The sequence below is a fragment of the Diplodia corticola genome (genome assembly GCF_001883845.1).
Source record: "Diplodia corticola strain CBS 112549 chromosome Unknown scaffold9, whole genome shotgun sequence".
Lineage (NCBI taxonomy): Eukaryota > Fungi > Ascomycota > Dothideomycetes > Botryosphaeriales > Botryosphaeriaceae > Diplodia > Diplodia corticola.
The window spans coordinates 333852-357920 of NW_017971488.1; the positions used below are offsets into that span (position 1 = coordinate 333852).

Consider the following 24069-nt stretch of genomic DNA (forward strand, 5'->3'; position numbering starts at 1 on the left):
CTCCCACGGGCCAAGATGCCTGAACCTCCCCGTGCCGTCTGGGTAGACGCCACACTCTCTCCACACACACCGAGGACTACAAAAGCAGGGGCTGGGCCTGCCATGCTCTAGCTGTTCGTCACGGCTCCTTCACCCATCGCAATCCTTATCCCTCATTGGAGGGCACCGCCACAATGGCACTCTTTACTTTATTCTTGGCCTTTCTCTCCCTTTTCACATCCTCTGCGCTGGCCGCCTTTGGCGTTACCAAATCGTCTTCCAGCTATGTCGTCGATGCAGGCTCGGCCAATCCGTTCATTGTCACCATTTCCAGCTCCAGCTGCGACATCACCTCGATCAAGTACCGCGGGGAGGAATTCCAATACTCGGGCAAGGGCTCTCACATCTCGTCTGGCCTCGGATCCGCGACCGTGAGCTCGGAGATCGTCGACAGTATGTAGATCCGTTCCCAATCCTTGTCTCTTGCACCACTGACGGCCCACAGGCAACATCGCCAAGATCACTTGCGCCACCAGCACCTTGACTCACTACATCATCGTGAAGTCGGGAGAGAGTGCGCTGTACATGGGCACTTACTTCAGCGCAGAGCCTTCGATTGGTGAAGCCCGCTTCATCGCCCGTCTCGACCAATCGAAGCTTCCTCTCGAATATCCTTTTGGCGTTGCTTCGACCACTGCCGGCAGCAGCAGCACGGTCGAGGGATCGGATGTTTTCGTGGTGGATGGCCAGACCCGTAGCAAGTTCTACTCCAGCCAGCGCTTCATCGACGACAAGGTGCAGTGCGTGTACCGCGACGACGATGCGATCCACGCTTGCATGATCCTCCAGCCTCTTTCCTACGAGGGATCCAGCGGCGGTCCCTTCTTCAGGGATATCAATACCAACAACGCGGGCGACTCGACGAACCTCTACTTCTACATGAACTCGAACCACGCCCAGACCGAGAGCTACCGCATGGGCTTCCACGGCCCCTACCAGCTGCAGTTCAGTCGCTCTGGTGTTCCCAGCACTTTTGATGCGTCGTTCTTCGAGAACCTCAGCCTGCAGGGCTACGTCGCTACCTCTGGCCGTGGCTACGTCACGGGCACTGCTTCGGGTATTGACAGCAAGTTTGCGAAGGTTGTCCACTGGTACAACGATGCTGCCCAGTACTGGGCCACTGCCGCGTCCAACGGTGCCTTCACGTCGCCCGCCATGAAGCCCGGCACCTACACCCAGGTGCTGTACCAGGACGAGCTCAAGGTCGCCACCGACTCGGTCACGGTGAGCGCGGGCTCGACGGCCACCAAGAACATCGCGTCCACCTTCTCCTTCCCCACGACGCTCTGGACCATCGGTGACTGGGACGGCCAGCCCGAAGGATTCCTCAACGCGGACAAGATCGAGCGCATGCACCCGTCGGACAGCCGCATGGCCAGCTGGGGCCCGCTGACGTACACGGTCGGCTCCAGCGCGCTGACGGACGTGCCCATGGCCATCTGGAAGGGGGTCAACTCGCCGTTGACGATCAAGTTCACGCTCAGCTCGTCGCAGACGGGCGCGGCCACGCTCCGGATCGGCACGACGCTCGCCTTCGCCAGCGGCCGCCCGTCGGTCAAGATCAACAGCTACAGCCCGACGGCGCCGAGCGCGCCGACCAAGATCGACTCGCGCGGCGTCACGCGTGGCACCTGGAGGGGTCTCGGCGAGATCTACACGTTCAACATCCCGGCCGGCAACCTCGTGTCCGGGTCCAACACCATCACCATCGAGTGCATCTCGGGAAGCTCGGCGGACACGTACCTCCAGCCCAACTTTGTAAGCCCTCCCACCCGCATTGCATCGACACCCGGCAGTGGTGCTAACGGCGTACACAGATCCTCGATGCCATTGATCTCTACCTCAACTAAGCCGAGGGGAGAGCGGAAAGGGACGTTTAAGCTTCTGGCTGTACATAGTTTATGTCTTTCAATGACGGATTTTGACTTTGACTTTGACATTACTCGTGATACGAAGGGCGGTGCGCGGCCACGACTTTTGGGTGGCTGAGAGCCCCGGTCGTGCGTGCAGCGAGTGGATTACATCATCCGGGCGCGTGGCTCGTGCGCAGCTGAGGCGACGCGGCTGCAGTCCAGCGAGCAAACACCATCATCACCGCTCTTTCGACCATGCGCCTCGCCCATCACTGAAAACTCTTTTCCCCGGGCCAGTGCTGCTGCCCTCTTCAATCGCGCCAACACCAGTGAGACTGTTGCCGCAGGGTCTGGTCTGATCCCTCGTTCAGCTCGTTCGGCCTGCTTGGCTTACGGCGAGAGCTGTTGACATTTTATACCATGATGGATCACGCTGCCTTCCAGGCCCCGCTGGTCGCCGACGGCCTCTTTGGAACTCTGAAAAACCACTCCAAAGTAAGTGGGAATTGAAGCCTTCAGAATCAATACGAGGGCCCCTCGCTAAACCGCTTGTATTGCTCTTGAAATCCTCGTTGCTGACCCGCCAAGGTTCCCGAGGCTGGCGGCAGCCATCGTAACAAGTCTTCGTCCATCGACAGCCTGATCTACACCTTGATCCCTTCGGTCCTTCTGGCCTTCGTCTTGCTTACTATTTTCGTCCTGCTCCGGAGCAAGCTCCGCCGCTTGTACGCTCCGAGAACTTTCATCGACACTCTGACAGAGCAGTAAGTCTGCCAAAGCCCATGCAAGCTGGACATGATCTCACCACTCCCCAGAGAGAAGACTCCGTCCGACCCCGACAAGCCGTTGGCTTGGCTCAAGTACTTCACCACTTTCGAGGACACGGACCTCCTCAACTGGCAGTCCCTGGACGCTTACCTGTACGTGCGCTTCTTCAAGATTATCGTCGTCACGTGCTTCTTCGGCTTCTTGCTCGTTGGATCCATTCTGATCCCCATCAACGCAACCGGAGGAGGCGGGCAAAAGCAACTCGACATCCTGTCCTTCAGCAATGTTGCCGACCCAAAGCGCTACTGGGCTCACGCCATTGTGGCCTGGGTCTTCTTTGGTAAGCTTCGTTGAATCCGTCACCTTCTGCCAGGTACTGAGCAATTCAGGCTTCGTTCTGTTCATGATCACCCGAGAGACCATTTTCCTCATCCACTTGCGCCAAGCCTACCTGCTCTCGCCGTGGAACTCGAGCAAGATCTCATCCCGGACTGTGCTCTTCACTTCCGTGCCCAAGCATTACTGTGACAAGCAAAGGATCAAGAACCTCTTTGATGAAGTCAAGACAGTCTGGCTCGTCGAAGATTTCAAAGAGCTGGAGGAGATGGTCGAGAAGATGGACAAAACCGCCCTGAAATTGGAGGCCGCCGAGATCAAGCTGATCCGGGCCGCCAACGCGAAGAGGTTGAAGATGGTCAAGGACCCCAAAGCGAACCCGGACGATCATGACACAGACCACTGGCTGGCCATCACCCGCCGTCCGAAGCACAGACACGACAAGTTCGATTTCATCTGGGGAAACAAATTCGACACCATCGCCGAATGTCAAGAGGACTTGCGCAAAATGATCCCGTCGGTCAGGGCCGCCCAGAAGCTGCGCCTCGACGGCGACGCCAAGCTTCTCGGTGCCGTCTTCATCGAATTCGAAACGCAGTCTGCTGCTCAGGCCGCCTTCTCTTTGGTCTCCTTCAATCATCCGGAGCGCATTGTTCCCCGCCAGGTCGGAGTCCACCCCAACGAAGTTCTGTGGAAGAACTTGCGTATGTCTGATTGGGAAGCGCTCGGCCGAAAGCTACTCGCTTTTGCATTTGTTATCCTCTTGACCATCTTTTGGGGTATCCCGGTGGCCTTTATTGGTACCATCTCGAACCTGAACTATCTTTCGGAGAAATACACGTGGCTGGCCTGGCTCAAGAACCTCAACGGCAAGCAACTGGGTCTCTTGACTGGTCTTCTGCCTTCTTTGCTGCTGTCGTTCATCCAAAGCTTGGTCCCCCGCTTCTACAGATGTAGGTATTCACCCTCGTCTAAATCGCAAACTCACTGACTTTTTCGCAGACATTGCCAGGCAGTCGGGTGCTGTCACTCTGTCTCACGTGGAGCTGCGCACACAGACATATTTCTTCGTGTTTTCGTTGATCCAGGTCTTCCTCGTCACCACGTTCTCGTCTGGAGCAACAGCTGTAATCGGCCAGATTGCACGCGAACCTCGTTTAGCACCTGCTTTGCTTGCCGAGAACCTCCCCAAGGCTTCTAACTTCTACATCTCTTACTTCGTCTTGTACGGTATTGCTATCAGCGCTGAGCATGTCTTCAACCCTCTTGGCCTGTTCTGGGACGAGGTTCTGCCTCGCATTTGGCCGTACGCCACCCCTAGGGAGTCGTTCGTCAAGTACGTGTCGCTGGACAACCCTGGGTACGGCTCAGAGTGCGCCAAGTGGACGAACCTGGCAGTCATCGCCATCAGCTATTCGTGCGTCGCACCGCTAGTTCTTGGATTCGCAACTGTCGGCTTCGTCTTCATTTACCTGGCTATGCGGTACAACTTCTTCTACGTCTTCTCCACCGATATCGACACGAAGGGCGCCTTTTACGCGCAGGCGCTTCAGCAGCTGACCGTCGGCATTTACATCGCCGAGCTCTGCCTCATCGGCTTGTTCTCGACCCGCATCAGTGGCGACCTGAGTGCAAACGGGCCGCTCATTCTCATAGTCATCCTGTTCTTTGCCACCATCCTCTACCAGTATCTCATCCGTGAGACGCTCACGCCGCTCACCGAGCTCCTGCCTCGCAACCTTCTCGCGGAGACGGAGGCCGACTACGAGGCCCGCGTCGAATCCGCCTCGGCCTCCCCTTCTCCCTCGGGCTCCGGAAACGGCAAAAACGACAAGAAGGACAAGAAGAAGGACAACAACGACAACGCCCGCAACGACCAAGCCGCCAGCCAGCACCCGGAGACGCAACCCCTCCTCGCGCCCGACCACGCCGCGCGCTCGGGGCGGACCAACCACCGCGCGGGCTCCATGCACCACCCCTCGCGCATCAACGACATCTACGGCCACGAGAGGTACAAGCGCGTCAAGGACAAGTTCCAGCGCTGGTTCGCGCCGCACTCGCAGTCGCCCGCCGCGCTGGCGGCGACGCTGCACCCGTCCCTGCGCGAGCCCGTGCCCCCCTACCCGGAAGCCATCGCGAAGCTGGCCTTCGTCAACCCCGTCGTCACGCGCGAGCCGCCGACGCTGTGGATCGTGCGCGACGAGATGCGCATCAGCGAGCGGGAGATTGGCGAGGCGAGGCGCGAGGTCGACGGGCTGGACGTCCGGGACGACGGCGCGTGGCTGGACGAGAAGAACGTGGTGCAGTGGGAGAAGGAGAGGTTGAGGGAGATGCCGCTTTGGCATGGGAGGGTGGTGTATTAGGTTGTTTTACTGTTGGTGCGGGCTCCTTTTTTCTTTTGGATGGTGGGGAGGAGGAAGGAGGGAGGGAGGGAAAAGGGAGGGAGGGAGGGAGGGAGGGGTGTGAGAGTGCAGTATGTGCACCTGTATTCCATATATATGTACGCACGCAGCGGGCTGGTTGCAAAGAAAAATACAAGCCCAATTACATCAACAGCATACCGAAATTCAGACGTACATGTGTGACTTTTTCTCGGCCACTCCTCCCACGCGAGCGGTTCAAGCTCAATAATACCTCGACAGAGATATAAATTTTAAGACTACACATATTTCGTATCTAGGCATAGGACTCGGTTTATCCAAGTAAATTAGGGGTAGATGAGCACTATATACAGCAATACAACCATCATTCCACGCATATTATGATATGACATCATCATCGTCTCTCTCTCTCTCTCTCTCTCTCTCTCGCACACACACTCTGTCAAGCAAATAAGAAAAGAAAAAAAAAAGGGGGTGGTAGAAACAAATTTTTCGACCAACAAATCTAGAACCCCGCTCCACCGTCCCGTCAGTCATCCCGCAACCAAGCCGGCACATACCGACTGCTGGCCGGCACGACGCCATCATCACCGACATGCACCTTCTTCCCAGCACCACCACCAGCAAGTCCCCCCACTCCCACTCCCACTCCCACTCCCACCTCCAGTCCCGCAAACGCCCCCGGCAGCCTCTCCCGCTCCCTCTCCCCATGACCACGATGATCCTTCCCCCCATCCCCGTTCGACCGGCCCCTGAGCGAAGAAAACGCAGACGAAGTCGTCGTCGTCGTCGTCGCAGGCGGCGGCGGAGGCGCCCTCCACAGATAGCGCGACGCGGGGTGGTCGTCGGCGGGGAGGCGGCGGCCGGCGACGCCGGACAGGGACTCGCGCAGGGTGGCGCCGGGGGGGAAAGGGTAGCGGTCCTGGAAGGTGCCGCGGCGGCGGAGCTCGGGGATGAGGAGGTCGATGACGTCGGTGAAGGATTGGGGGAGGATGGCGTAGGCCTTTTTGGGTTTTGGTTAGCTTTGGTTGAGTGGTGTGTGTGTGTGTGTGTGTGTGTGTGTGTGTGTGTGTGTGTGTGAAAGAGCAGAAGGGGAGGAGGAGAAGGAGAAGGAGGGGGAGAGGAGAAGGGGAGGGAGTTAAGAGGGGGAGTCAGGGAAGGAAGTCAAGAGAGGGCGAGAAGGAGAGAGAGATGAAAAAAAAAAAGGGAACTACTCACGATATTGAACCCGTCCACGTCCGCCTCGCGCATCCACCTCTCCAGCTCGTCCGCCACCAGCTCCGGCGTGCCGACGACGGTCCCGCCCAGGCCGCCGACGACCAGGTGCTCGGCGAGCACGCGCTTGGTCCACTTGCCGACCTTGGGCTGGTGCTTGCCCAGGCCCTCCATGTAGCTGCGGATGGCGTTGGTCTGCACGAGGCGCAGCTCCTCGTCGTCGTCGTACTCGTCCATGTCGTAGCCGGTCCAGCCGCCGAAGAGGGCGAGCGCGCCGCCGACGTCGCCGTAGGCCGCGTACTCGGCGTACTTGCGCTCGGCCTCGGCCTGGGTGCGCCCCAGGACGACGCACATCTTGGCGATGACCTTGATGGCGCGCGGGTCGCGGCCGTTGGCGGCGGCCTGCTCGCGGATGCTGGCGACGCCGCGCGCGCAGCTGGCGGGGTTGTGGCCCGAGACGAAGACGGCCTCGGCGTGCTTGCTGGAGAAGGCGGTGCCGGCGCGGCTGGTGCCGGCCTGCATGATGACGGGCACGCGCTGCGGCGACGGCTGGCAGATGTGCGGGCCCGGCACCGTGAAGTGCTTGCCCGCGTGGTGGATGGGCCGCACGCGGTCCGGGTGCGTGTAGATGCCGCGCGCGCGGTCGAGCGTCACCGCGTCCTCGCGCCACGACGACTGGAAGAGCTTGTACATGACCTCCATGTACTCTTCGGCCATGGCGTAGCGCTCGTCGTGCTCGGGCTGCGCCTCCCGCCCGAGGTTGCGCGCGGCCGAGTCGAGGTAGCCGGTCACGACGTTCCATCCGCAGCTGGTCGTTCCGCTCGTGTCAGCATGTTGATTCCCGCTTCTTCCCCCGAGTCCGTCCGTGGGGAGTGGTCTGGCAAATGGCAGTTGCGTGAAGGGAGCAAACAAAAATCTCGGCAACTCACCGTCCTTTGGTCAAATGATCCAGCGTGCTCAGGCGTCTCGCGAGATGGTAAGGCTGCTCGTACGTGGTGCTCACGGTGACGCCAAATCCAATGTGCTTTGTGGCGGCGGCCATGGCAGGCACCACCTGCACCGGCTCGTTGACCGGCCACTGCGCGCCCGACCGCACTGCCTCGTCCAGGCTCTTCTTGTACACGTCGTAGCCTCCCAGCACGTCGGCGATGAACATGGTGTGGAAGCCGCCCGCTTCCAGCGTCTTGGCCAGCTCCACCCAATGTTCGATGTCGTTGAAGTTCATCGATTTGTCGTCGGGATGCCGCCATAGCCCTGGCGATTGGTGACCGCTACCTGGGTTTGTAAGCTTTATGTCGTGGAAGAGATTCGGGTCGGAAGGTGTATGCGGGGGAGACTAAGACGCAGACTTACACATCTCAACAAAGGCGTTCAGAATCATCTTCTTCGGCGGCGCTGTGCCATTGGCGTCGCCATTGGCGTGTGGCGCATAGCCGTTCGTCTCAGGTGCCGAAACCATGGCGTTGCTGTTTGCACAGCCAGCGAGCTTCAATCTGGGCTTTCTCCTCGTGTGGAACTCCAACGTTGGAGTAACGACGTCGGCGCAAGTTGGAAAGCGTCCAAAAGTCGTTGCGCGGCCCGGACGCGGAGGCGAGGAGCGAAGAGGGGAACAAATGGAGAACTGAAGGGCACGATTTTCCACTCAGCCGTCAGATCGGAAAACAGTGCTCGGGGTTATGCGGGGCTTAAGAGGCAAGCAACAGTACATGGTGTAGATGACGACACCGCACGTGATTCTTGCACCATCTTTGGCGGGCGTAGATGAGTCGTGGTCAGCGAATCTCGACCCACAAGGCGTTATCGCATGTCCTGCAGTATGTTAGAAAGTGGGATGGCGTCCAGAATGTTGGCTGCGTCGAGCCCGTCTTCTCCGACACGGCCGATCTATACTCGAATAGGCAATCCGGTGGGGGTTGATGTTGCTGGTTACACGACTATGCGGGGTATAACTCGCATGCGCGCGCGTGCAAAAGAGGTGCCAATGAGTGGTCTATATGTGTGGTATTTTTACAGAAACATATCGGTGCGCTGCGGCGCAAATCATCCGAATGCCGTCATGTACGACCAAGAGGCGCGAGACGGGCCCATCCAGTGCGACGTGAGCCTTGTTTTCTTCTCCACCTCTTCTCTCCTGCTCGTCTTCAAGAAACCACCCTCCTCTTCGCCCTGATCCTAATGTCGTTCACCGGCCTCATCACGCCCGTCCCGGGCTTCATATCTGGCACTCTCCACGCCGAACCGTCGGCCGGCTCGAAGTCCCACAGACTCACCACCGACGCCACGACGCCCAGGATCTCCTTCTCGGCGAATGTTCTGCCCTTGCATATGCCAGTGCCCATGCCCCAGGGCTTGAGCTTACCATAGCGCGCGACACGCTTGCCTGTGGCCTCGTCCGTTTCGATGAAGCGGTCGGGCGCGAACTTGGTCGGGTCGGCGTAGACGGCGGCGCTGCGCTGGTTGATGGCGAGAGGCACCGTGATCCATGTGCCCTGAGCCAGGTGGTGCGTCTGCTCACCATCGGCAATGCTGAGGTCGCGGCCAACGTAGCGCAAGCAGGACGGCTCGTTGGCGTGACGGAACGTCTCGAGGTAGGCACTCTTCAGCAGGGGGCAGTCGCGCGACAGCCCGGAGTAGTCGATCTTGCTGATGCGTGCGTGGTGCGTAGAGCCGTCGGTGGTGAGCTGAACGTAGGGGGCCATTTCCTCGCGAATGGCCTCGAGCAGGCCCGGCGTCGCGTAGACGTAGACGACGAACCAGTAAATTAGCGGCTGCGTGTTGGCATTCTGGCCCCAGAGCAGGCCCATGTCGATGTCGGCTCGGTGCCGGAACGAGACGTCGTTTGCCATGTACGACTTGCATCGATCGAGGGCGACTTGGCTCACATCCGACATGTCACAGTCGAGGGACTCATCGCCCCTGATGTGCTTGTCGATGCGCTCGTACAGCGACAGCAAGGCTTCGAGAACCCGGGTCCGCGCGGCGAGGCCTTCTTTTAGCGACTTGATGGGGGCCCATTCCGGGATGCCGACCATGCGGAGCGGGAATACTACGTTGTCGAATTTCCAAAAGTCCTCGATGAGTCGGGGGTTGCGCTGCAGGAAATCGGAGCCGTAAAGCAGCGGGATGGCGATGGCGGTGCCGTAGTTGCGGATCAGGTTCTCGAGGCCAACTTCCACAACTCCTGGCTCGGTCGAGGATTCGGGTTGGATCAACTTGTGGTCTGCAGCCCGCTCCCACGGGTTGAGATGATCAGCATTGGAGGAAAAAGTGATGAAGCTGTAGGTTCTGGAGCCGACGTCTGCTTTTTGGATTGATGCCAAGGACGCAGATTCGTTCACGAAGCCCTTCTCGACGGCGGCAAAAAGGTCCTTCTGACACCGGTCCATGGCATCACGCATCTCCTTGCAGTCTTCGCCGCCGAAGACACGGACCGTGATGGTGTATCCAACAGGTTCATGGTCCAGGGTATGGAACGGGGCAGCAAACAGGCGCTCGACGCCCTTCAGGTTGTGGATGACCTGGTGCTGCGAGGTGATTCCAAACAGAGAACCGCCGTAGCGGCGGACAAGAGATCTGCACGCACGGAATGAGCAGGCGCCATGCAGCAGGCTGGGGGATGGTCAGCTTACAGCAGCTTCAGCGCCACTCCATCAGCCACCAGACACGTGCTCGCGACAAAGATTTCGATGGGGACCCAGACGGGCATGACCCGGTCCTTCCTGGGACTGCCGAGGAGCCGGTAGGCAAGGGCGGCGACGAAAACGGCGGCCAGCAGCTTGGTGTACGGGAGCCCGGCTGTGGCAGCGGCCGCAGTGGAATCCCCGGCAGCGCCGGCCATGGGCGGTGTGTCCATTAGGGGAGGAGGGGCAGGTGAAAGGAAGCAAGGCAAGAAGGAAACAGAGCGGCGACAATGGTTGATCAAGACGGAGCAGGCATTACTGGAGATGCGGTGGATCCGAGGTGATGTCGGCAGAGAGAAAGGAAAGCGAAAGCGAAGGCACGGCAGCGTTTCAAGACGGAGTCGGGCAGCGCACGGACTCGTGGGCCGGCGGCGGGAGGGCCTTGGGTGGTCCCTTCTTTGCGCCGCGCCTGCCCTGATAAGCGTCGAGGGCGTAGCAGCCGGCTTAGAAGGGCGTAGCAGCCGACTCCGCCGCCAATCGCCGCGCGCTTTTTCCCCGTTGCAGCCGCGTTTGCCCCAACCTGCGTGTCTGCGTGCCTGCATGTGCCCCGGATCGACCGCGGCAAATCCCGGACATGAGATCATATTGCGGTGGCCCTCGATGCCAGACCTCGACAGACCACAGCCATCTCCGGGAGCAACCATGTCCGCGGGCGTTTCATCAGGCAATGCTCTCCTCGGGCCCAAATCGCGCGGCCAACGCTACCTCGATGGCCGAGGCCCCAAGGCCGCCTGGCGGACCGACCGGAGACAGAGACGGACACTGCGCTAGCGACTCTCCTTCGTATCCGGTCGCCGTGTCCGATCATGTCCGACCGCGTTTGCGCCTTGCCGATCTTTCAAACGCATCATTGCCAGTTTCGGTCCACGGCCATCTGCAAAACAGCAGTCGCCAACAGCACGACCGAGCCGGACGCTGAGGGATTGCAATCGCTGTAGCTTGAGCCGAGGACTAACCCAGATAGGCAAGAGAAAGATCACACCTTGTCCGGCACTGTAGAGCTACCTATTGCAGTCTCTTGGCAAGGCATTGTTACAGCAAAAGAGGTCTTCCTATGACCCTCTAATCTATGGGCGAAAGACACACCTGTTGGTAATCTTCTCAAGTGCGACACATGCTTGGTCGTGAGATTGAAACAAACTGAGACTTGTTTATCTCAACGTCCATCTCGTTGCGAACCCAAAGACAGCAAGAGAGAAAAGGAAAAAAAAACACTGCATCAAGATGAAAAACACAATTGTTATCACTCGTAACTAACAACTGACCCTGCTTGATTGCTCAGATATATTCATTCGTAAATCGTAACATCGTTATCCATCCAACCCCCCTACCTCACACATCCCCCTTCGCCATCATGTATATAGCCTCCACTCCCTACCGCCTCCATCCATCCGTCCGTCCGTCCGCCCGCTCATCCATCTACCAGACCTTCGGCCCAAACGTCTCCCCCGGCAAGACCGTCTTCTGCACCGCCGTCCCCTCATAATCCATCGTGTCAATGACCGTATTGCCCCACCACTGCGGCGGGCTCACCTGCGGCAGCAACAGCGCAAAGAAAATGACAATCGTGCTCAGCGCCAGCCCCGAGTCCAGCGCCGCCGACGTGATGTAATTGTACGTCATCCACCACCCGCGGGCGCGGCGCCTGATCAAGCGGTTGAACACGAGCCCGACGATGCCCCAGGACCAGTAGATGAGCGGCGTGGCGGGCGGCATGTAGTTGAGATTCCCAAACATGACGGGCGCGTTGAGGTAGCGGGCGGGCGAGTTGGGGAACCGGCGGGCGAGCAGGTAAAAGGCGACGGGGACGGCGGCGCCGATGAGCCAGAACCACTGCAGGCCGGCGTACGTCGCGCCGGCGGAGAACATGCGGGCGGGGCCGATGGCGCCCCAGATGATGCTGGCGTTGAAGAAGACGCGGCCGTTGGGGCAGGTGAAGCGCGCGCTCTGGGCCGACGTGCAGATGCCCCTGATGGCGCCGAAGGCCCAGTCGAGGACGGCGATCTGCACGAGGGAGCCCCACACGGTGGCGACGCCTTGCGCCCAGAAGACCGTCTTGGGCGGGAGCTTCATGTAGTGCGCGAGCTTGAGGTCCTGCGTGTACAGCAGGCCCTGGTACATGGTGATGTAGCCGATGGTCTTGAAGCACATCATGGCCAGCGGCCGCCCGGGCAGCATGTAGCCGACGACGAACTCGGCGAAGACGTTGAGCCCGATCTGCACGTTCGTGATGGCCCACACCATGCCGATCGGGACGAACCACACGGCGGAGATGAGGACGGCGATGATGTACGCCCACCAGGTGAGGCCCGTCGAGTAGCCCAGGACGGTGCCGAAGCCGAGGGCCAGCATGCCGATGCCGAGCGCCCAGAACCACCAGTCTGGCGCCTCGGGGTACTTTTTCATCAGCTTCATGTGGATGTCGTCCTCCTGGTCGCGCGCTGCCCGGGCCCGGTACCAGATCTCGCGCCAGTGGTAGAGCGCCGTGTGCACAATCGTGGCTACGATGGTGGCAAAGCTGAGGCCGTAGCACATGGCGAACGTTGTCGAGAGGAAGATGGGCGAGTACGCCTTGTACTTGGCTTCGTCGAAGTTGTAGCTCGGTGTCAGGATTTGGCTGACGTTGTACTGGCTCCCCGTGTTGTCGTAGCTGTCCGAGTCACTCATCGGAAGGTATTCCGAATACCAGGATTTGGTGTAGTGGATCCCGAGCGGCGTGATGATCTGGAATATCACAAGGCCGAGGAGAGTGTTGGCGATGGCGTGCCAGGGAGGGATCAGGGGTGACTGTATGTAGGACGTGATGTACGTCCAATCGAATGTGATTGGGATAAGCGACAAGCCGCTGTATCCACCGAAGAGCTGGTTGATGACGGGGCTTTGGGGCTTGATCCACGTGACAAAGGCAAACACGCTCAGTCCTTGCCAGATGAAGCCCGGGAACCAGTACCACACGAAGCCGCCGATGACGACGTACAAGAACCATTTGTACCTCGTTATAGCCCAGCCGTTTGTTTCGGCAGGATCTGGCTTCTCGGAGCCTCTCTTGTGTAGCGTGAAGAACAGTGCACAGTTGGGCAGTGTCTGCGGGAAGATCATGGCGGCGGGATAAACCAGAAAGCGGCGGAAGGAGCCTGCGAGTCCAAAGCCAAGCATCTGGGTGACGAGAGTGAAAAGCAGGTTGAAGCCCCAGCCAAGGTCGTAGCCGTAGAAGCCACGCAAAGCTTCAATGGTGTCGGTGCTATAAGCGACTCCATTTCCAAATGTAACGTTCGCCATGACGGTGATGAGAGTGTGCTCCTTGACGTTGAACGGACCAGGATTCAGGCTGAACTTCAGGCCAAACACGTTGAACTGATGCGAAGGCATCGTCTTCTCCCAGAGCTTGCCCACCGGGTACGAGAGGCTGGATGCGTCAGCATTGCGGAGTGAAGAGGGGCTTGTGCACGTACAGCTGAGCAACAATCGAAGTGATGGTTATGCTGGGGTTGCGCAGGTTGAACAACATGTTTAAGCCACTTCCGATAGTGGTGAAAACAAGGCCAATGACCCATGCTCTGATGGTGTTGCAAGGGAGAGTGTTGTCATCGGTATTGGGTACGGCCGAAGCAACCTCGGGGTAAGGCGAGCCTTCTCCAAGGTCCTGGTCGAGGTGGATCTCGGCCTCCTCGTCGCCCTTTTTGACAGCAGCCTCGATAGCATCACGTTTGTTAGCCTCCAGGTTGGGATCCCATCTAGAAACACTCAGTCTTCAGCCCTTTGGTGGATGGATAGTATTCGGTACCGATGCAGGGCGCTGAAGGTCTCGAGATCCTTCTGAGCCTCGGCAGCTTTGGAATGCTCGTCATTGTCGGCAGCTGTAGCAGTCGCCGTCGGCCCTTTGGCTTCGAGAGTGTTGAGAGTTATGCCATCCGTGTCTCGTCGGGTAACAGGCCAGGGCTTTCGAAAGCTGGGCATGGTGCCGCTTGCGAAGCTTCGCAGTCAAGTGTCGAACGGCGTAGGACTCGCACGACATGGAAAGGCAGATGTGCAGGTATATAACCCAGCGGTCGAAAAGATAACGGTGGCGGGCATGCGGCACATTGCATGGAATGTCACCTCAACCGGGGCCCTACGGGCGATCGCTTACCGTTCCACGATAGTGGGATCTGGGTACCACGCCTCCACCAACCAGGCAGTCAAGTGTCTCGAAGGGGAAGGAGGATTGTGCTAGATGGGAGATGATCGAGGTAACGTGACATCGGCTGTTTGAATAGATAGAGACCACGAACCTGGACGTTGCAGGTGCCGCGCAGGCTGTGACGCGGCAGCAGATTGAGCAGGCTCCTTTCTCTTCCCGGGAACGCTGTCGGGAGGCCCGCATGCTGCAAGCGCCCGAAGATGCGCACGAAACCCACAGAGAAAAGGCCCAGGCCACCCAAAGCTCTGAGGCTGTTTCTCGGTATTTGATGGCACGTCAACAAGAGCTGGGGAAGCTCTGGGCTCCAGCCAAGCACCGGTGGCATGTGCTTGTCTGCGGATGTGGCCAAACGACGGGTCGAAAGGGAGTGGGGCAGCGGCCGATAAGCACCACGGCAAGACATCGAAGCAGCCAAGGGCCGTGGCGTGCATGGGTGGCATGGGCTGGGCGATATGTGGGGAGAAAGGTATCGGCGGCTGAGATAGCGGTAGCTCGTGGTGTTGCGCTACCCCGCTCGTTCAGGTGAGCTTTCGTCTGCTGTAGCACCTCCCTTCGGCCAGCCAGCCAAGTGTAGCTGAGAAACACGGCTCTGAACCACGCTTGGCCGTGTACTGTGTACATGATTGGGCCCTGTGCGAGTCGAAGAAGGATTGGAGCGATTGGAGCGATTGGAGCTGCCTCTTTGGACTGGGATCGGTGCATGTTTCACCCCCACCCTTCCAAGCCGTTTACCCGTCGCACCGCTCGCGTTCCACGCCATTGGGTCCGCCGTGATGAGTGCCGCTGCCGACCGTCGCCCTTGCTCTTTGCATTGGAAGCTGCGTCGCAGTCGGTCGCAGTTGGTGTTGGGGCCGCGCCTTCCGAAGGGCGTCGGGTCAGCATCGGGGGGGACCGGTCTTGGCCGCCCTAGATATGGCCGAACCATCGCCGGCGGAGACGATTGCGGAGATGGCGCCCGCGTCTGTCATGGCAACTTTTCTTGCCTGCACCAGCCGCAGCTCACGACAAGCATGGCAGCATGGTAGCTCCAAGCCAAGTTCTCCGGAGCGCTGCAGCCACCGCCGCCAAATCATGGTCCGCCACGCTTAAGCTCCCCAAGTCGGCCTTCCCGCCGCGCCCGTCCCAGTCGCCCGACCTGCTCCGCCAGTGCACCGACGACCTCTACGCATGGCAGCAGTCCCCCGACCGCCCCGCTACCGGTTCCCTCGTCTTCCACGATGGCCCGCCCTACGCCAATGGCAGCTTGCACATTGGACACGCCCTGAACAAGGTCTTGAAGGACCTCATCTGCCGCTTCCACGTCCAGCAGGGCAAGCGCGTGCAGTACATTCCCGGCTGGGACTGCCATGGCCTGCCCATTGAGCTCAAGGCTCTGCAGGCTCTGGCCAATCCGGACCGCCACCGGCTGAGCCCCGTCGAGGTGCGCGCCGCCGCCCGTCGCCTGGCCGAGCGCACCGTCGAGGAGCAGAAGGAAGGCTTCAAGAACTGGGCCATCATGGGCGACTGGCACAACGCGTACAAGACAATGGAGAAAGGCTTCGAGATGCGCCAGCTGCACATCTTCAAGGAAATGGTCGAGAAAGGTGCCTAGCCACCGCGCCTGCATCGTGCGCTCAGAAGCTGACGCCCGCTCAGGTCTCATCTATCGTCAGTTCAAACCCGTCTATTGGTCGCCCTCGTCTGGAACTGCTCTTGCTGAGGCTGAGCTCGAGTACGACGATAACCACCGCTCAACTACCGCATACGTCAACTTCCCCATCACCAAGCTCCCAGCGAGCTTGGCCGGCCGCGTCTATATCGCAAAACTTGGTGCTCTGATCTGGACTACAACTCCTTGGACTCTGCCCGCTAACAGGGCGATTGCGGTGCACTCTAGTCTGGAATACTGTGTGGTGGAAATGCCTCGGCCCACGCTTACTGGTCATCGCCCTAGTCAATTCCTAATTGCCAAGGACCGCTTCGATGCCCTTCAGGAAACCTTGAAGACCGATTTCAAGTTGCTTGTGGACGCAATACCAGGTTCTGAGCTCGCGGGTCAGACAGAGTATGCGAATCCATTGGAGCCGGATCAGCTGAACGCTCAGCCCATCATACATGCCGATTTTGTGTCTGCCGCATCTGGTTCCGGTCTCGTTCATTTGGCTCCTGGTCACGGTATGGATGACTACGATGTCTGCAGGTCTATCGGTATTGATGCGTTTGCGCCCGTGGACGACCAAGGCTGCTTCACCAAAGAGGCTCTGCCCGGTCAAGCCTACCACGTTGCCGGCCTCCCCGTCCAGGGAGACGGCTCCAAGGTTATCCTGGACCTGCTTACAACGATGCCGAGAGATCCTTTGGTTGCCGTGGAAAACATCACCCATAAGTACCCCATCGACTGGCGGACCAAGCAGCCCGTCATCATTCGTGCGACTGAGCAATGGTTTGCCGATGTCGAAGAGATCAAGGAAAGTGCCCTCGAAGCGCTTGAGCACGTAGAGTTCCATCCGAAATCCGCAAGAGCCCGTCTGGAGAGTTTCGTCCGTGGCCGCAGCCAGTGGTGTGTCTCACGTCAACGAGCTTGGGGTGTGCCCATCCCTGCGCTGTACGAAAAGACAGAAAGTGGCAGTCTTAAGGCGCACATGACTGGAAGTTCGATTGAGCACATCATGAACGTCATTGAGCAACGCGGCATTGATGCTTGGTGGACCGACGCTGAGGATGAACCTGCCTGGATTCCAGAAGGCCTTACGGGCTCTTTCGTCCGCGGTAAGGACACTATGGACGTGTGGTTTGATAGTGGCACTGCGTGGACGTTGCTGGATCCTCGCCCCGGACAGCCTGTGGCCGATGTCTTCCTCGAGGGAACTGACCAACATCGCGGCTGGTTCCAGTCTTCCCTACTCACTCACATATCCCACCAGAGTGCGAGGGCGGACGCCGGAGACAAGTCGTCACACCCAAAGTACCTCGCACCGTTCAAAACGCTCATCACACACGGCTTCACGCTCGACCAAGACGGCAGGAAGATGAGCAAGTCCCTCGGCAACACCATTTCGCCCTCTCAAATCATGGACGGCTCCCTCCTCCCGCCCCTCAAGCCCCGAAAAAAGCAAAAAGGTAACGCCAACCCCTCCGCCGCAAGCCCAGGCGCCGCCAAGCCCAAAGAAACCTTCGACGCCATGGGCGCCGACGCCCTCCGCCTATGGGTCGCCAGCAGCGACTACACCAAAGATGTCATCATCGGCCAACCCGTCCTCGCCGCCGTCAACCAATCCCTCCACAAGTACCGCGTCACCTTCAAATGGCTGCTCGGCGTCCTCTCCGACTTCGACCCGGCCGTCGCGTCTTCGTCGTCCTCCTCCTCCTCCAAGACAACCGTCCCCAACCGCTGGGCCCTCGTCGACGCCATCGCCCTGCACCAGCTCTCGCGCGCCTCGCACGCCGTGCACGCCGCGTTCGCCGCGCACGAGTTTTACAGGGGCACCGCCGCCCTCTCGCGCTACACGACGGCCGACCTGTCGGCCTTTTACTTCGAGACGCTCAAGGACCGCCTGTACGCCGGCACGCCCGCCGACCGCGCCGGCGCCCAGCGCGTGCTGCGGCGCGTCTTCGCCGAGCTGCTCGACATGCTGGCGCCCGTGTGTCCGTTGCTCGTCGAGGAGATTTGGAGTCATGCGCCGGAGGGGGTCGTCGTCGCGGCGGAGGGGAAGAAGCCGGGGAGGAGGACGTGGACGCCGTACGTGGCGGAGACGTGGGACGATGGGGTCAAGGCGGCGGGTTTGGAGGCGAAGATGGAGGTGCTGAGGGCGGTGGGCGACGCGGCCAAGGCGGCGCAGGAGGAGGCGAGGAAGGAGAAGCTGATGGGCGGCGGGCTGGAGTGCGACGTCGTTCTGAGGCTGCCGTCTGACGTCGTCTTGCCGGGTGCGGTTGCAGACGTCTTGCGTGGGGGCATGGAGGAGGATCTGGCGGCTGTGTTGGTGGTCAGTGGGGTGGAGATCGTTGGCGGTAGCGGCAGCGGCGGCGACGATGCTGCTGCTGCTGCTGCTGCTGCTGCTGCTGCTACTGATGCTGCTACTCCTGCCGCTCGCGAGGAAGGGTTGGAGAGTCAAGGACGGCAGCCGCCTGCCGACTGGGTCTTCAAGGCGCCCTTTGAGTTGCCCGGTGTCGCGGACAAGCAGGCGGTCGCGGAGGTGCGGCCGGCGAGGCGGTGCAAGTGTCCCAGGTGCTGGCGCTACGTCGCGCCGAGCCCGGACGTGTTGTGCGGGAGGTGTGAGGATGTGGTTGGTGCGTGAGGTGCAGGATGGTTGAGGAGAATGGAGGGGGGAGGGGCGTAAACGGAATGGTATAGAGAGAGAGAGAGAGAGGAAAAGTTATAAAGTGATGATCTCCGCCTTTGTATTTGTAGACGGTCTTGTATGGATTTCAGATTATGAAAATATATAGCTCCGAAGGTACGAGGGGTTCTCCCAATAGCGTTGGAGCTTTTTATTTTTTTTTTCGTATTCTTCTGCCGCCCTGGAGCGTTGAACTCCATTTACTCTCTTATAAGAAGCCGGCGACGAAGTCCGGCTCGCTCGGTCTGGCGACGTACTTGATGATTGATTAATTCGGCCTTGGTAAAAGTCCCGTTGGCGGATAGGACGATCTATGAATATAGGGCAAGTCTTACAGTGCTATGCCATCAGACGCTAGAACCGGCGCACGGGGGGTTTGTCCAACACAAGAAGAAAAGAAAAAGTTACAATAGGCTTTCGAGAAGCAAGAAAGATAGATACCTCCTTTTTAGAAGGGCACCACTATATTTGTATAAAGAGTGGCTTACGGAGGTGGACTCCTTTAGCTCCATCCTACCGCCCAGAGTTTAGTGAAGCGCAATCGGCGTACTCTCTACTACTGAGCAAGTATGTCTTATCTTGTACATTCCCCATGCCGAGTAATAGCCTTCTTCCATCTCTTCTACGGGATATGGATTATATCACTCTTAGAGTCGGTATCTTTCCTCTTTTCTCTCTATTGAGTACGATATACGGCACACCGCCCTCCATTCTACTTTTTTTATACAAGAAAAAAAAAAGGTCTAGAAGCACTGGTATAAAATACGTCGCTCGAACCGTCGACACTGCATATAATAGTAACAGCCGGATTCAATAAGAATGACGTGAGCCTCCGTACCTTGCTACGAAATCGTGAACCCCATTCATCAATTCAATAACCTACTTAATTTCTTATCTTATTTAAACTAGAGCCCCACACGGTCGCCTTGCGTTTCTACTAATATAAGCCCAAACTACTTGTAGAGCCAGCTTTGTGAACATGGGATAGTGTTGTCTGTCAACGGTCTCATCTGTTATAAGGATACATTATCTTCCAACGCCACGTTCATTATCTTTGCTCCACCATTTCTATCACCACATGCCAGTGAAGATATCGTGTCTGTGATAAGCGGTGCATGGACCAAGGCAAGAAACCAGTCGTATTCCTCTTGTCATTCAAACGACTCAACACATGACACTAAGCTTTACGGTAAAGATAAAAGAACGAGGGCAAGTTCAGACTCTAGATTTCGCGCCGTTGGCAAGATTTTCAGGTATAAAAATACCAGACCGAGGCGTCAATATCATCGTTAAATGACCGAACCCGAATCCTCGCCGTACTGGGCTGGCAGTGACCAGCGTAAGAATGGTGGCAGAGCGCCAGGTGCGGCCGAGTGCGCAACGGTCCGTAGAAATTTTTACGGCGTAGCTGGTGACGAAGGAAATTGACTTCGTATTGGTGTAGCCGATGCTCGACCAACGCGTGAACATCGGCATGTTCGTGACCACGAAGCTTATGTTAACGTGCACGGTTTTTAAGCTTATGAGCACCTTGACTGCGTCGCTAATAGTACTACCCCTTGTATATACCTCGTTTTTGTCGTCGTTGTTTACGACATTGAATAGACGCGGCGCCACCTCAAAGACTCAAAGCACATGCGTCTCACCCTTCACTCCAATACCGCCTTTACCCTCCTGTGCGCTTACACCAACATCAACCTCCACATTCGAACTCCCGCTCGACTTTTCCCTCTCCAGCTCCATCTCTCTCTTCCACTGTGCCTCCAGGTCCAACTGATGGCCCAGCGCCGCCAGTGCCGAGCCCGAAGTGCCAAAATCCCCAAACCCGCCGCCCCACGGCGACGCCGCATCCTCGTTCCTGAAGATAACGTCGCCGGGATTCGGGTTCTGCTGCACGTAATACGCCGCGCCGAGCAGGGCCGCCGCCGCGGCGCCCGCCAGCGCCGCCAACGAGTTCAGCAACGACTCGTCGGGCACGTAGCGGGGCTTGCCCGCGGGCGGGACGACGGGGTCGGGCAGTAGCGCGCGCTTGATGAGCGGCAGCTTCGTCGCGACGGACCACGCGACGTCGGCGGCGGTGCCGGCGAGCGAGGGCTGCGGCGCCAGCGCCCACGGCAGCACCAGGCGCAGCTCCCGGCGGCCCTTGGCGATGAGCTCCGGGTTGCTGCCGCGCAGGTCGTTGAGCGCCATCAGGTCCGACGGCTTCGCGTCGACGGAGCCGACCGTCAGCGCGCGCATGCGGGCCGTGTAGGCTGCGAGGCGCGGGAAGCGCGAGCGCAGCGTGTCGGCGAGCCAGCCCGAGGGCAGGTCCGGGTACAGCATGAGCGACAGGTAGCCGAATGTCAGGCAGTCGAGTGTCGTGGGGTATGTGGGGTGCAGCAGCAGCGGTTTCTCCTCCTCGTTGTCGCCCAGAAGCGCGTCGAGCGGCGCCAGGCAGTCGTTGGCCAGCGCGTCAAGCTTGAAGCGCGCGGCGTACTCGGGCTGGCTGAGCAGTGCCTTGAGACCGCTCCCCCGTCCGAAGGGCAGGAGGCTCTTCCTGTATGGCGCCGGACCCCGGTCGTCGTTGATTCCCGCATTCTTCTTGTTGGCAGAGAAGCTATCTTCGGTCGGGCTGTCGTCGACAGTATCAATGTCCAACGCGCTCAAGCCCAGGCTTTGTGTTCGCGCGCGAGCTGCTTCGCGGCGCGCAGGCGGTATGGTGTAGTTCAAGTGCCATGGGAGCAACGCGGTGTAGGCAGGGGTGGTAGCTTGGTAATAGTTTGCGGCGGAAGTATAGAGGTTGAGATCGAGCAGCGGCAGCGCATTGGCGCGGAGAAAGGACGTGTAACTGCACAGGGGAACCGTCAGTGCAGGCAGGCGTGAGAGGGCGACAGGGAGCGCACGCAATTGTGTCTGCGCGCTCGCGTTCGGTCAGGTGGCCGTCAGGGTCGTGTTCGGAGGCACTGTGCCTTTGCAGATAGTGCACGATGGGTTTGAAGCCGGCGACCCAGGTCGGACCATTGCGCAGAGCCGGGAAGTCGGCTATCACGCGAGCGTCAGCCGTTCAGTTCTGGTCACGAGCGACTCCTGAGACGCACGCACTGTTCGGGCTCTTGGAGACATCGTGCGATGCGACGACCACCCAGCTGCCCTCGCGCAGGGTCAGCTTGGCATAGGCAAGGGCGGCGATGCACTCGGCATCAATTGACGGAAGGCCGAAAGCCGGGCCCCAGACGTGGAGCTCCAGAACCATGGTCTGTGGGGGATGGGGTGGTGGATTGCTCATGTCGGCGTGTCGCGTAGCCATTTCTTTGCGAAGCTCAGGCCGTCGATCACTCGGAGCATCGTCATCGCTCCGCAACCTCCGCCAAGAAACCTTAACATCTTCTCCAACCTACCGCCTCCGACACCGCCAGCCCAGTCGCGTCCTGTCACGGTTCCTCGAACGTCTGGTCGCATTCCGTCCTCTCCGCCGCCGCTGCCCATACCCCCAAGCGGCTGCGCTCGGCTTCTGCGCCTCCACCATGGCCCCACTCCGCCGCTACCTCCGCATCACCAAGCACTCCGCTCTCGAGGTCCGTATCTATCTCGATAACCCAGCGCATGCTGAGAGCTGGCTACTGCGCCGCAACGACCCCGCGCTGCCCCGCATCATCGAAAGCGTCAGGCCGCTCGTGCTACCAAAACTGTGGGAGGAGAAGGAGCGTTCCGAGCGCAAGGGCAAAGGAAAGAAGGGCGTGAGAGATGTTGTCGCTGGAGGTATGAGGCTTCATGTCAAGTCTGCACCGGTGCCATAGAAGTCAAGATGAGAGGCATATTATCCATAGACGCACGTCTCGGTGTTGGGAGTGCAACAGGCGCTGACACCAGGCCGGCGCAGATGACTTTGAGGTCTCCATTTTCCTGACAGACAACTCCACGCCCCACTCGCTGCTCACCAAGCAGAAGACTTTCCAAGACAAGCCACGCATGAAGAGCAACTCAGGCAGGCTGACCGGCTGGCTGACCACCGGGGCCACCAGCGACCAACCTGTTGACGTCGATGGTGGTGACGGCGGCGCTCCTGTAGTCCTTCGTGAAGAAGATGATGAAGATGCGCCAGTCGCACTCTCTAACATACCTGAGGCACGCACCGACGCCTCCCGGGCCAGTAAACGCCGCCGTCGCGAGGACAGTGGTGAGGACCTCTATGCCGACGATTCTTCTGGCGAGTCTGAAAGCGCTTCTGATGAAGCGCCGGTGAAGCGTGTCAGAAAACGTGGGCAAGCAAAAGATCAGGTGGTGGAGGGCGATGCGGAAGCCACAGATGACAAGAAAAGGCTCTCTCTCGACACATCATATGACGGCTTCAGCATATACGGGCGCATATTGTGTCTCGTGGTCAAACGCAAGGGCCACGTCGCGCGCAGCGGTGGCTCATCAGCCAGCGCGACAGCCCAAGGCACGGCGAGCAGCCAGCAGCAGATGATGGAGAACTGGGTATCCACTCAAGCGGCTGGCAACTTGGGCGTCGACGACGAAGGTGAAGAGTGAGAATGATGTCACGACGGCGCCGCTCAAACAAGTGATCAACAGCCAGGAGGCACGATCAGCATAAAGGGTCTGTCGTGGAGCAGAGCTGGCGCTGAGTTGGCGCGGGTGAAGCGGGCAGTGGAGAGAAGTCGGGAATGAAGAGCTGCACGATGCAGCAGTGGAGAAGCGTTAGCGGTCAGGCAGTACCGGTGTCAATTGACCGCTCCTTCGCCTCCACCAGCGACCGGTCGTGAAATTATCTCGAAAACGCGTCGCCGAGGCGGGTAGCGCGACAAGCCATGTGGGCGGCCTCGGGCGGGCCAGGGTCCAGCAGGACTCAACGGCGCCAAAGTCACGACGCGTTAGCACCGCGCTACTTGCAACCGACTCGGAGCCATGGTGAGAGCTCAAGCCAGGCAACCCCACCACAGGCGCCAGGCGGCTAAACGCTCAGACACGAGGACGATGCGGCTCAAGTTTTGATGAGTGGGAGATCACAGGACGGGTGCAGCTACGATTCGTCGAGCACACCATGCCCATTACGCGCATAGTCGATCAAGGATCTCCCCAGCTCTCTCAACCTCGTGCCTGTCTGTGCACTCTTCCGCCGCGTTGTTCTCATGCCCGCTTGACTCTTAGGCTGGCTTCTCCATCATCACCGCTCCTTTTATTAATTTCTAGCGTCTTTCTCGTCCTTCTCGAAGGAAAAAGAGGGGCAGCTACGACTCACGTCTCGGTGTTGAGCCCACAGCCGGCCGGGTGGGGAATGTGGGTGACGACGCTTCTAGAAAGACGCTAAGGACGTCCAGC

At 59.2% G+C, this 24069-nt stretch overlaps 8 protein-coding genes across 8 annotated transcripts; 4 read left to right on the forward strand and 4 right to left on the reverse strand.

Annotated features, from left to right (window-relative positions):
- Positions 1 to 173: 173 nt before the first annotated feature.
- Positions 174 to 1889, forward strand: BKCO1_9000105 (polysaccharide lyase family 4 protein; the record flags this gene model as incomplete). Its single annotated transcript, XM_020279744.1, has 3 exons — positions 174 to 432; positions 485 to 1797; positions 1857 to 1889. 3 exons carry the CDS (start codon positions 174 to 176, stop codon positions 1887 to 1889), a joined length of 1605 nt encoding a protein of 534 aa, XP_020133030.1.
- A 423-nt stretch (positions 1890 to 2312) lies between these two features.
- On the forward strand, positions 2313 to 5359 carry BKCO1_9000106 (uncharacterized protein; the record flags this gene model as incomplete). The annotated part of the gene is made up of 5 exons (XM_020279745.1): positions 2313 to 2387; positions 2481 to 2656; positions 2708 to 3000; positions 3050 to 3949; positions 3999 to 5359. The coding sequence occupies 5 exons, from the start codon at positions 2313 to 2315 to the stop codon at positions 5357 to 5359; spliced, it is 2805 nt and encodes a 934-aa protein (XP_020133029.1).
- A 547-nt stretch (positions 5360 to 5906) lies between these two features.
- BKCO1_9000107 (alkanesulfonate monooxygenase) lies at positions 5907 to 8051 on the reverse strand (the record flags this gene model as incomplete). Its single annotated transcript, XM_020279746.1, has 4 exons — positions 5907 to 6380; positions 6596 to 7400; positions 7522 to 7867; positions 7946 to 8051. 4 exons carry the CDS (start codon positions 8049 to 8051, stop codon positions 5907 to 5909), a joined length of 1731 nt encoding a protein of 576 aa, XP_020133028.1.
- Positions 8052 to 8733: 682 nt separating this feature from the next.
- On the reverse strand, positions 8734 to 10445 carry BKCO1_9000108 (cytochrome p450; the record flags this gene model as incomplete). Its single annotated transcript, XM_020279747.1, has 2 exons — positions 8734 to 10165; positions 10222 to 10445. 2 exons carry the CDS (start codon positions 10443 to 10445, stop codon positions 8734 to 8736), a joined length of 1656 nt encoding a protein of 551 aa, XP_020133037.1.
- Positions 10446 to 11691: 1246 nt separating this feature from the next.
- On the reverse strand, positions 11692 to 14229 carry BKCO1_9000109 (opt family small oligopeptide transporter; the record flags this gene model as incomplete). Its single annotated transcript, XM_020279748.1, has 3 exons — positions 11692 to 13678; positions 13725 to 14006; positions 14057 to 14229. 3 exons carry the CDS (start codon positions 14227 to 14229, stop codon positions 11692 to 11694), a joined length of 2442 nt encoding a protein of 813 aa, XP_020133036.1.
- A 1241-nt stretch (positions 14230 to 15470) lies between these two features.
- BKCO1_9000110 (isoleucyl-trna synthetase) lies at positions 15471 to 18726 on the forward strand (the record flags this gene model as incomplete). The annotated part of the gene is made up of 2 exons (XM_020279750.1): positions 15471 to 16035; positions 16088 to 18726. 2 exons carry the CDS (start codon positions 15471 to 15473, stop codon positions 18724 to 18726), a joined length of 3204 nt encoding a protein of 1067 aa, XP_020133081.1.
- Positions 18727 to 20394: 1668 nt separating this feature from the next.
- BKCO1_9000111 (mitochondrial import receptor subunit) lies at positions 20395 to 22054 on the reverse strand (the record flags this gene model as incomplete). Its single annotated transcript, XM_020279751.1, has 3 exons — positions 20395 to 21595; positions 21651 to 21789; positions 21850 to 22054. 3 exons carry the CDS (start codon positions 22052 to 22054, stop codon positions 20395 to 20397), a joined length of 1545 nt encoding a protein of 514 aa, XP_020133082.1.
- A 217-nt stretch (positions 22055 to 22271) lies between these two features.
- BKCO1_9000112 (uncharacterized protein) lies at positions 22272 to 23280 on the forward strand (the record flags this gene model as incomplete). The annotated part of the gene is made up of 2 exons (XM_020279752.1): positions 22272 to 22506; positions 22628 to 23280. The coding sequence occupies 2 exons, from the start codon at positions 22272 to 22274 to the stop codon at positions 23278 to 23280; spliced, it is 888 nt and encodes a 295-aa protein (XP_020133121.1).
- Positions 23281 to 24069: the final 789 nt, after the last annotated feature.